Source organism: Acomys russatus, chromosome 32 (assembly GCF_903995435.1).
Source record: "Acomys russatus chromosome 32, mAcoRus1.1, whole genome shotgun sequence".
Lineage (NCBI taxonomy): Eukaryota > Metazoa > Chordata > Mammalia > Rodentia > Muridae > Acomys > Acomys russatus.
The window spans coordinates 25,919,115-25,930,399 of NC_067168.1; the positions used below are offsets into that span (position 1 = coordinate 25,919,115).

Sequence of the window (11,285 nt, forward strand, 5' to 3'; positions counted from 1 at the left end):
CCAGCTGGTTAGGACCACCTTTCCCAGCAGCCTGCATAGCACCTTGTGGCCCTATGAGAGCTGGGCAGCATTATGAAACTTCCTCGTTGGTTTGAGATTTCTGTCCTGTAACCAGACTGTATGGTGTCTTCAGCAGTGGGGTCTTTAGGGTCTTGTCATATAGTATGGTGGGTATCTGAGAATGGCCTTTGGGACCTCTGGGGCCTCCCTGACCATTAATTCCTAGAAAGTACCCCATGTCTTACACCGTGTATTCTAGGAGTGCCATTGTCCACCCACACCGGTTATTTCCATTAAAGAAATATTTTTTAAGTTGCAATTTTAAATCAGCTTCTTAGCTAGTGGACTTCCATGAGCCTTTCTCATACATCTTTAATCTTGGGTAACTTGTTCTCTTTTTAACCCCTCAACCCCCATCACCACGTAACCCTTTAACACCCAGTAATTCCCCTCTTCTTTTATTTCACATATATTCTTCTGTTTCTCCAATTTTAAAAATTGAGTAATAAGATAATAGACCTTGGCTCTTTTCTTCTCTCTCCCCCCTCTCACTTCTCTACCTCTCTACTCTCTTACTTTCTCTCTCTCTCTCTTTCTGGGGTGCCCCTCCCCTCTTTCCCTCTCCCCTCATGCTCATTTAATAAACTCTGTATAACATAAAAAAATTAAAAAGGTAGTAGGCCTCCATATGGGTTTTCACGTACCTTTTCCTTGGGTCAGCCCTCCTCTCTACCTCTTTGGTACCCCCATACTGTGCGCCCCTCCCTGATTAAGCCTGTATGCCCCCATTATCCTACCTCTCTACTTCATTTCACCTGTGAGCTACTGTCCCCTTTAAAAGACCCCCTTTTAGTTCCCTGGCTTCTACTTATGTTTCAAGTTAAATACACAAAGGATTTGAAGTTAGGAACTGCGTATGAGACAGAGCATATAACATTTGTCCTTCTAGGCCTGGACTTGGCCTGATTTTTCTCCTCAATTAAATTAAAAATAAAGAATAGGAATAAAAGAAAAGGTTTTTTTTGTTTTTTTGTTTTTTGTTTTGGTTTTTCAAGACAGGGTTTCTCTGTGTAGCCTTGGCCATCCTGGACTCACTTTGTAGACCAGGCTGGCCTCGAACTCACAGCGATCCGCCTGCCTCTGCCTCCCAAGTGCTGGGATTAAAGGCGTGCGCCACCACGCCCGGCAAAAGAAAAGATTTTAATAGAACATTTTCTTTAGAAATGGAAAATTACAAGAGAAACAGTGCAATTATAGGCAGCAAATCCTATACGTTTTTATTGTAGCTAGTCACAGTCTGAAAACTTCTATGTTAATCTTTGTGCTAGAGATGTAACCCAGGGCTTTGAGCATGGTAGGCTAAATGTTCTACCGCTGAGGTGTCTCCTGCATGATCTGAAAATTTTAGTTAAGTTTTGTCACTTAAAACCTAAAAGTACCAGAAAGCACATAGTGAGCCTATCTGCCATGTTACCTCTTTCCCCTGCTTTGAAAAGTAAGGTCCAAGAGAGGTCCTGGAGCCCACGTTGTCTGTGGGAGGAGGTTTTTATGTTGAATCAGTTAGTATAGTACCTCCATTGCCAGTTGACTGGAAGTCTCTGACAACACATGCTGTTTTTCAGCTCAGGGACTGGGTGATGGACTTAAGGACTCAGGTTGGGAAGTTTTTGGTTAGCTGGGACTCTAGATCCATGAGGTATGGAGTAACCGTCCACATGCCTTGTGCTTTCTGCAGATGTCTCCACAAGTGCCCATTCTCTGGTGTGGGGCATGCTGGAATACAAAGTTCATTTTTGGCTGTGGTCTCTCCTCTACAATACCCAACACTATCCAGGGCTCCCTGTCCCTCACAGTCTACCTAACAAGGGGACTACCTAACTCCCACTCTCTTTCATTACCCCCTCAGGAGGGAACCCCAACTACAGTCAGGGGATTGGGGCGATGATTGGTCAGCTGCTTGCTGCTGCCTTCTGCTGACAGAATGGGCAGAGTTTTAAGACAGTAGTCAGGGTCCCTCCAGAGGCAGCCTGTCTAGGAGCCCATAACAGAGAGGACCTTGTGGTGGTGGATTTTTCTGATGTTTTAGTTCCAGGAGGCGATAGCTTTCTTTTGTTGTCGTATGTTCCTGGTAGTTGTGCCAGCATCTGGAACATAATATTAAATGAGCTTAAGACATTATAGTGAGGAAGAAGTGTCTGTTGCATCTCAGGATAGGTCACTGATGAGGGAAGCATACATGATAGCCAGCCCCGGAACCTTGGCACGGTTGGTCATAGGTGTTAACGAGCTCCAGGATGTCATTCCCGTCCTTGCTCACTGTTAAGTGTATCTTGTGGCGTGTCTTTTGGCCTGAAAAATCTTGATTGCCTTATTACTTGCCAAATCTAAACGAGTCTTAGGCCATTGTGCGTTTATGATTTCGATGTCATGGGGTTATTCAGTTTTAGCTCTGGGGAAGATATTTCTTTAACAATCAAGGCTATCATAGGTCTTATTAGTAGATTTCAAGTAGATCTGTTTTATTTCTTTGGTATTGCACCAGATTCCAGTGTGAGGGAGTGTGTGCTTTGTCCTCTTACAGGAGAAGTCAGATAGTGTTACAGTTTCATTATGTCTACCCTCCCAGGAAAATATCCCCTTCCCCATGTACCAGACATTATTTCTAGTTGGAGCTGAAGCTAAGGGCCAGACCTGAGAAAACCCAGAAGTCCATTTCTTTTGGGGATATAGCCAGACACCACATTTTTGTTCACACTCGAGAGAGAGATAAAGATCCACTGAGACTCATTTTGGAGGATTGTCCATCTTTGTCCAGTGGGCATTATGCAAATACCTTCTCCAATTTCACCCAGCCCCATTAATTGTACAATAGGATACTTTGTAGATTCATTTAATCTAGGAACCTGGGCAGTTAGAGTACAGTGACTCATATTGCATTTAATAGTAATTATTTTCCAGAGCCTGAGGTGCCCATGGCTTTTCCATAGGTTTTTGGCATGCGGCTCTTCATTGAGGATGGTTGGCCATTATCCCATACCTAATTCTGCTTCCATCTGCATCAGTATAGTAAATGTCCCTGATGAATTAGGGTGCAGGCCCTTTCCCAGTGGTGGGCTGGAGAGTTATTTTGTAAGGCCTGCCTAGTGTAAGCTAGCCATTCTATTGGGCTAGAGTTTTCTTTTGGGAGTGTCTCCCATCCTCGCACTCTCCTCCTGAAATAGGAACTCTACCTTGCATCCTTTTTCGGAGAGGGAGTCTTTTTCTAGAGAATGTCTCTCCTCTGCTGTGGCCCTTCTAACTTGGGCTCTGAGTCTAGTACTTAGTTTACAAAGATGGTCTCCCTTCCTTTTGATTGTAGGCCAATTCTGGGAAACCCACCCAGAGTATTGGCTCCACTGAAGTGCAGTAGCTTGAGTACAGGTAGGGTAATGGGTATGTGCCCCGACCTGCAGGGTTCGAATAAAACTCGGGAGGGAGGTCACCTGTTGAGAAATGCAAGACACAAGGAAGGAGAGCAAGTCTGATTGATCAAGCTCTTAACTTTATTAGTCAGGCAGCAGCTTTTATAATTCAGAAGGCAGGGAAGCATATCGCTATAGCAACGCAGCTGCAGGCTTTTCTCAAAACATAGGGAATTCCAGGCAGGGTCATACTGTCCTGCCACACAGGGTATCTTGCTTTGTCTTCATCTAGCTTTAGTCTAACTGCTGACTCACAACAGGGTCGCTCCATCCCTATCTGTCTTTGGCTGCTGACTCACGACAGGGTCAGCTAGTTTCTGGTGAAAGGTAAGCTCTGGGAAAGACAGAGACTTAAAGGTGCAGACTTAGACAAAATGGCTGAACATTGGTCATATGGCCTATCGTCCCCAACAGGTATGGACCCAAAATCTCAAAATGTCCCAATTTGGGGTTAACCTAGTAGAAGCGACTCCCAGGTAGGCTAAGGTCTGAGTGTGCCATAAAGGTTCCCAGAGCCTTCTAGGCCTAAGGATGGTATTTGTACTAATTGGGATGTGGGTCCACCATGTTACACCAACGAGTTGAGGCTTTTTAGTTACTAGAGATTCGATAATCCACCCACAGCTACAGGGTAGGGAATTTTGGGGGCCAATGGGTGGTATAACAACGGACCTTGCATACTTTTCGCCCAGTCCTTAGAGGCCTCTGGTGGAATGTTGTTAATGGCAGCGCAGTAGTGAGACTGCTGCTGCCTAAGAAGTATTGCCTCTGTTCCTCCCATAGCAGGAGGGAAAGGACCAGATGTTTTATTTCAGTCTTTGTTAAAGAGATTCCTAAGAGATACTGCTTTATTGATTGGAGTTCCAGATGTGAAGTAAAGGATCCCAGAAAAAACGCTTCCCTTTATAAAGATCTAGAGTAGTTCCCTCCCACTCCAAAACCTGAGGAAGTCCTGTATTTGATTCAAATTGGATAATGAAGGAACTCCCATTTTTGGAGGGTGATGAAAGCCCTGTATTTTTCCAGGTCTGTGAACTTGGGTCAAAAAAATTAGGTTCCTGCCTGGGACACTGGAATAGGGAGAGTGGGTATGGGAGTAGTCAAAAAAAAAAATCATAAGCAGAGTGATTTTAGGAGTCATCCTGAATTAAGGGAAAAGTGACACCACAAGCTAAGGTAGGCACAACGAGACAAGTGAGATATACACTAAAAGCTACAGCAACAGTGGTACCTATACATGCTGCGGCTTTGTGCGCATATGAACCTATCTTTAGTTGGGAGGTGGTTGTTTGAAGAGCAGCTTCAGATACCTAGTGGCTCACAATAGTTACTGGAAGTAGCGGTCTTGGTCGCAGGATCCACTGATAGTTTAGGAGTATCCCAAGGAGCAGTCTAAGGCTTGAGACTAGTGTGATGGATCCACGCATCCAGTTCTGCTGTGGGCGAGGATGGAATAACAGGATACGGGCCCTCCCACAGTGGGTGAGTGAAGCGTCCATTCTGGTGAGGAGTTTTAACTGAGTCCCCAGGGTGGAGCAAGGGGAGTCTCTGTTGTTCTTGAGAGACCCCAGCTTGAAATTTTTAATAGCAGTGGCTGGAATTTTGCTAATTGGATAACATGGCGAAATTAGCTTGACTATTTCTGGGTTCAGCACCATGTCATTGGTAAGAAATGGCCTGCCATGTAGGGTAATAATTAGAATGAGTTTCCTAAATGCCATCAAAATATTCTATAGATTATGAGTTAGTTTCTCAACCTGTGGGTCATGACCCCTTTGGGACTCGGACAACTCTTTCACAGGGGTCTCCTAGAACCATGAAAAAACACAGATATTCACATTATGACTCACAACAGTAGCAAAGTTACAGTTGTGATGTAGCAATGAAAATAGTTTTGTGGTTGTTGCCATTACACATGAGGAACTGAATTAAAGGGTCGCAGCATTAGGAAGGTAGAGAACTACTGGGTTAGTATTTAGAAATTTAACTACAGGTTAACAAAGCAAAGAATTTTAAAGTAAGAAGGATTCTAAAATACTATTTTATGTTATCAAAGTCACAACTCAGGGGTCTGAATGCCTGTTTGATACACTCCACACCACCACGCTGCTTCCTGGAGATGCTTTACAATAATTATCAACCAGTACGAATGGCATTTTAAGGAGGAGGCTATGGGGTAGCCTAAAGTAGTTTGAACTCATGGGTGTGATGCAGAACCCTAACCTGCAGTAAGAACACGGCTCTTATGCAGCATGCAGTCAGGAGGAAGCCATGCCCAAGGAGTGTCAGCCTAGGGAGAGAATAGGACTCGTTACTTGTGAGGATTACAAATGAGGCACACTAAGGACACAATTGGGAATTCTTTACAAAACTTTATTTGTGATCTTACTTCTTTATAAAAGTACATTACACAGTATTGCAAATAAACACACAGAAAGACTTCTACCTAATCATCTATTTCACTTCATGATTAACTTCCTATCTTAGCACAAAGACAAAACATTTTCTTTCTTTTCTTCCTATTTTGAAACTGCAACAGCTAGAAGGGTATCTTAACAAATCTGCCCATTAACATGGCTTCACAGAATCACCTGGAAAGCAGTGGCTTCTTATTGGCTTGGCTCAGAAAGCAACTGGCATTCTTTTTTCTCTGTCATTAAACCTTGGACTTAAATGCAACTTTCTATAATTTGCAATCTCTCCCTCAGTCTCCTTTGTTACACACAATCTCTTAAGATAACCATTACATTTTAGAGTACCCAAGCATTGCTTAGGAAACGATTAAGGATTCTAAAGTTAATTTACTATTTTAATAATTTAGCAGTTGCTGTCTATTAAATAATCAAAAATAAAAATTATGTGGATTGAGAATGACCAAATGGTACAAAGATGAATTCTGAGAGCTGATACATTTTAGAACCTTGTTCAGGATTAGTTCTTTAAAATACTTAAATGTTAAGAGTGCAACTTTTACAGTAAGAATGATTTGTTTTCAGTATGAAAGTACTTTTAATTTCTTTACTGCAGGTACAATGGCATCCAAGTCATCAATTTCTGTAATAGAAAAATAAGAATTATAAAGAGTGATTTTTCTAGTGAAAAGCTCATAGAAATGAGAAGCTCTACATGGAAGCAAAATTCAAATACAAGAGCAGCAATAGCAGTAAGTGCTCTCGTGCACATGGAGTCTTCTCCAAGATAAGTGATAGATTACTACTGCCTTGCACAGGTGTTTCATGGGGTATCTATCAGTGATGTCTCTTTGACTCTAACATTAATCTTATCAGATACATGGACTTATTAATACATCCAGTTGGCTGCCTTTATGGCACCTTGGTTCCTCTTTAAGTCTCTGTACAGTACATGGATAGCCAACATGGGTCCCAACATGCATCATAGATGCATCTCCTTCCTGCGTCTCCACCTGAGGATGTAGGAATTGTTTCTCCTTAAAGAACACAGTGTTCCTTCTTGATTCTTTTAACCTCAGAGTGGAGAGCTCTCAGGCCTTCTTTTGGGAGATCTGTCCAGTAAGAGGTATGTGACACGTCAGAACAAGCCTTAGGGACATGGCTTATCCTGGTCCGGATTTCCAGACAAAGCAGTTCAGGTTCTTTGGCAGATTATTTCTGAGTTTGATTCTTCTTCTAAGGTATCAGATTTCAGTGAGCCTAGGCCAGACTTCAAAGCTCTTGTTCTCAGAGGAAGCAAGTCTTCCTCTTAACCAGATACCATCCCCACTAGCAGGATCACAGCAGCAGGGACTACATTTTTCTACCTTATTTTGCTTGGTCATCTTTTTATAAACACCGACAGAGCCAGGAATCTTACAGAATAATGCCATTTCTCATGAGACGATCCCAAAATGAGATAGTCCCACAGGGCTGGAGGGCTGATGGCTCAGCAGTTAAAAGCACTTGCTGCTCTTGTGAGAGGACCTGGGTTCAGTTCCCAGTGCCAACAATATGTAACTGTAACTCTAGTCCAGGGAATCTGACCACCTCTTCTGGCCACCATGAGCACCTGCCTGCACACTGTGCAATACATACACGCAGGCAAACATTCATACACATATAAAAGTATTTAAAAAGAAAAGAAAAAGACAGTTATCTCTTTTATGGGCTGTGTCTTCTGACCCTAACAACTCTGCATGCAAAGCAGTTAATACTTTGTCAAAGACCCAGAGTAAGACATGAACCAGTGTCTGAGAAACGCCCTTCTCTCAAACCCACCAACACCGTAAGCTAAAAACTCAGCAATCGCCAACAGGGAGCTCACCTAAGATTTTAAGAAGATCATTAGTAAAAGCTTGAAATGCTGGAAAAAATTCCTCATGTTCTTCCAATTTGTTGATAATGCTGTTTTAAAAAATACACAATTTATAAAAGGTTCCAACTTGGGGGTTTTGCATCTGATGGTTAACAGGTAGCCGCGGACATAACATTTTGAAGTGAAAATAAACTGTCCTGCTAGATTGAATATAAAATTAACATTCAGTTATAGCAATCTTTTCTTTTTGAGATCTTTAATTATCTAATAGCATTTCCCTTTTTTGTTTTTAAAGAATCTTCTTTAGAACATTTGCTGAAAATAGGCTTTCTTACCCACTGTGCTATTAAGCATTAAGTCTCTGTGATCAGTCAAACAGTGGAAGGAGGAGTGAAAAACACTAAATATGAAAAAAATTCAAGTGCCAGGTTATGCAAGGGGTTTTCCTGGAAAACATGCAGAATATATGAATGGAGTGTGTGTGTGTGTGTGTGTGTGTGTGTGTGTGTGTGTGTGTGTTTCCCTGTATTTCGCAGTATAAAATTTGGAGTGAGAACTGGGAGTTACCTGAGAGTGGGAGTTACTGGAGAGAGAACCCAGAGTTTGATGCATGGTAAACACAGGATTTCTGCAATCCACCTCTACCTTAGCCCTGTAATCTATTTCTCTAAATGTCAGGCTTTATATTACTGCTGCCTAGTCTTTCTAAAATCCTTAATGCCTATTTTCTAAACAAAAATCATATGACTAGTAATAATTTAGTAGTTTTGGTAGTGTCCTAGAAATAAATCATAGGTAATCCAACTGAAGACTTGGTTATAACGATTTTAATTTCTCCATATATAACTTCTCCTGGAGGCGAGTTTCTGCTAGAATTCCCAACAGCCCTATGTGAGCTTATAGGACCAACAATTTTTTGTTGTTGTTGTTTGTTTTGTTTTTCAAGACAGGGTCTCTCTGTGTTAAGGACCAACAATTTTTATCTTGAGTATGTGTGACATTTTCTCCATCTTTAAGGATGTATGACTCTTTTAGTTTATAAGGTTATTTTTAAAAGGTGTGGTGGCACACATCTTTGATCCCAGCACTCTGAAGGCAGAGGCAGGTAGATCTTTTAGTTCAGGGCCTCTCCTAGTTCAGGACACCTGGACTCTGTCCCAAAAGAAACTGCCACTCCAAACAAGGAAGGTAAATAACCATAAAGCTTTGAAATTCTTCCTTTTTCACCACGCCAAGCGTTCTGGATACATTTGTACCAAATACCTTTGTAGATCTTCGGGTCCTAGTATTTGTTTAATCTGCTCATTCACATCCTCGTTAATTACCTTACACAGTTTTCCAACTGTGCTGACCACCACACACAATGAGGATGAACTGTCTGCAAAAGAGAAATGAAAGCATTGGATATATATTTTTTTAAACATTTATTTATTTTATTTATTGCATATGAGTGCTTTATCTGCAGAAGAGAGTATCAGATTACATTATAGATGGTTGTGAACCACCATGTGGTTGCTGGGAATTGAACTCAGGACCTCTGGAAGAGCAGACAGTGCTCTCAACCACTGAGCCATTTCTCCAGCCCACTGTATATATTTTTAAAGAATTTCCAAAAACATTACATTCATCTAACATTTCCTGCTTCCGTTACTCATTTTATTTTGTGTGACAGAAGGGAGTAAGATTTATTTTTATTAGTTTACACATGTATGTGTATCTGTGTGAGTATATATGCATGTATGTGGGTGTGTGCACCTCTGAAAAGACAGAGACCAGAGGAAGCATTGGTACCCTCCTCTATTGCCCTTTGCCTATTTCTTTACAACACACTAGCTCCTTGAGCCTGGAGGTCACTTCTTCTCAGCTAGGCTGCAAGCCAGAGGGCCTCAATAATCCTGTCTCCATTCTCCTCAGAGCTGGGTAGCAGGCGTTTGCAAGATGTCCAGCTTGGCATCATACCTCTGGTACTCATGGCTGCAGAGAAAGTGTTCTCAACCACTGAGCCACTTCCCAGCCCTTGGGGTGATTGTTAAAAGTTGGGGTCTCATAAATCCCAGGCTGGCCTGGAAGTTGTTATGTACCAAAAATGATCTTGAACTGAACTTTTAAAAAAATATTTATTTGCATGTGTGTATGACTGTATGCCTGTATGCATGTTTGCACAAGTGCTTTTGCACACACGAAAACCTGAAAGGGGTGTTGGAGTCCTTGGAGCTGCAGCTACAGAGATTTGGGGGATCTCTCGATTGTTGTAGGGTGTGCTGGAACATGAACTCCAGTTCCTACAATTTCACAGCAAGGGCTATTAACCACTGAGCCATCTCTCCAGCTCCTGACCTTGAATTTCTAATGCTCCTGCCTCCATCTCCTGAGGGTGTGCACCCCCATGGATCTATATGAGCACCACCATGCAGTACTGAAAATCAAACCCAGAGCTCATGCATGCTAGACAAGCACTCTACCAACTAAGCTATATCCATGCCCTGGGTTGTGGTTTGTTTTATGGGGTATGTGTGTGTGTGTGTGTGTATGTGTGTGTAATAGGAGTTTTGTGGGGTCTGTGGTGCACACCAGCAATATGAATGCTTGGGAGTTGAAGGACAAAGACCAAGAGTTGAAGGCCAGCTTTGGCTACAATGAGAGCAAGGCAATACTGTCAAACCAAACCAAAACCCAAACCCTAATTTTTTTCAAACCCTAATTTTTGTTAATTTATTATAAATAATTCTTAAATCAGTGCCCCAAATGACAAAGGGTCATCACCTAGTTCTAAGAGCTCCTGAAGGTTCCTCACCGCATTGTTCATTTCTCCAAGCCTGGTATACACTTCATTCATTCGGGGATAGACTCCGTTTAAAGACTGCACATCAAATAGCTTTTGGAAGTGAGAAACAATAGCTTGCAAAGTCTGAAAGTGTGGCATGTTGCTATTCTTTATGAAGAAGGTGAAAAAGATAGTTTACAATTTGAAATAATAGTAAATATAAACCTTTTAAATGAGAACAGTTATATATAAGTATCAACTGTTACCTCTTTCTTGTTTTCAACTTCTTCCAACATGGTGTCTACCATAAGCAACAGATCGTCTACTTTGACATGTTCATTTTCATCTGGTTTCTTTAAATTATGCCACGGTACCAGTTTTGCAGACAGTATTTTTAAGGACTTATACAAATCCTTTGCAACAAAAGAAACTATATGGCATTATTGGTTATAGAACAGTTTGTGCAATAACACTAATAGCATAGTAATCAAGGTGGTCTAAAACTACACAGCTATAGAACCATCATCAGTATTTTTAATATCATTGCCAATTTAAAACAAGTCTGGATGTTCTAAGAAATAATGTTATTTAAGTAGTTACACTTGTTTTATCAGCACTGGAGATAGTCCAGGCCCTCTCTCATATATACAAGGCAAATACTTTACCACTGAGCGATATGCCTAGCCTAGGTTTTAAATATTTTTGTAGCACTTTTAAAATGAAGTTTACACACCAAAATATTCACCTTTACTAAGTACATAATTTGATGATTTTCATCTTCTCATATAGGC

General features: G+C 41.5%; 1 protein-coding gene across 1 annotated transcript; it reads right to left on the reverse strand.

Annotated features, from left to right (window-relative positions):
- Positions 1-5,855: 5,855 nt before the first annotated feature.
- On the reverse strand, positions 5,856-11,275 carry LOC127184292 (centrosomal protein of 70 kDa-like). Its single transcript, XM_051140591.1, has 5 exons — positions 10,761-11,275; positions 10,494-10,662; positions 8,994-9,108; positions 7,740-7,819; positions 5,856-6,515 (listed from the first exon to the last, which is right to left on the reverse strand). The coding sequence occupies exons 1-5, from the start codon at positions 10,800-10,802 to the stop codon at positions 6,454-6,456; spliced, it is 468 nt and encodes a 155-aa protein (XP_050996548.1). The 5' UTR covers positions 10,803-11,275; the 3' UTR covers positions 5,856-6,453.
- Between the last annotated feature and the right edge of the window lie 10 nt (positions 11,276-11,285).

What these genes read in the sequence shown, in the direction of transcription:
- LOC127184292 (XM_051140591.1), bottom strand. Translation starts at nt 10,802, where the DNA reads ATGGTAGACACCATGTTGGAAGAAGTTGAAAACAAGAAAGAG. An exon ending in TCAGGAGCTCTTAGAACTAG is followed by an intron (nt 9,109 to 10,493) that starts GTGATGACCCTT and finishes TCTCTTTTGCAG; the next exon opens with ACAGTTCATCCTCATTGTGT. An exon ending in TGATCTTCTTAAAATCTTAG is followed by an intron (nt 6,516 to 7,739) that starts GTGAGCTCCCTG and finishes TTTCTATTACAG; the next exon opens with AAATTGATGACTTGGATGCC.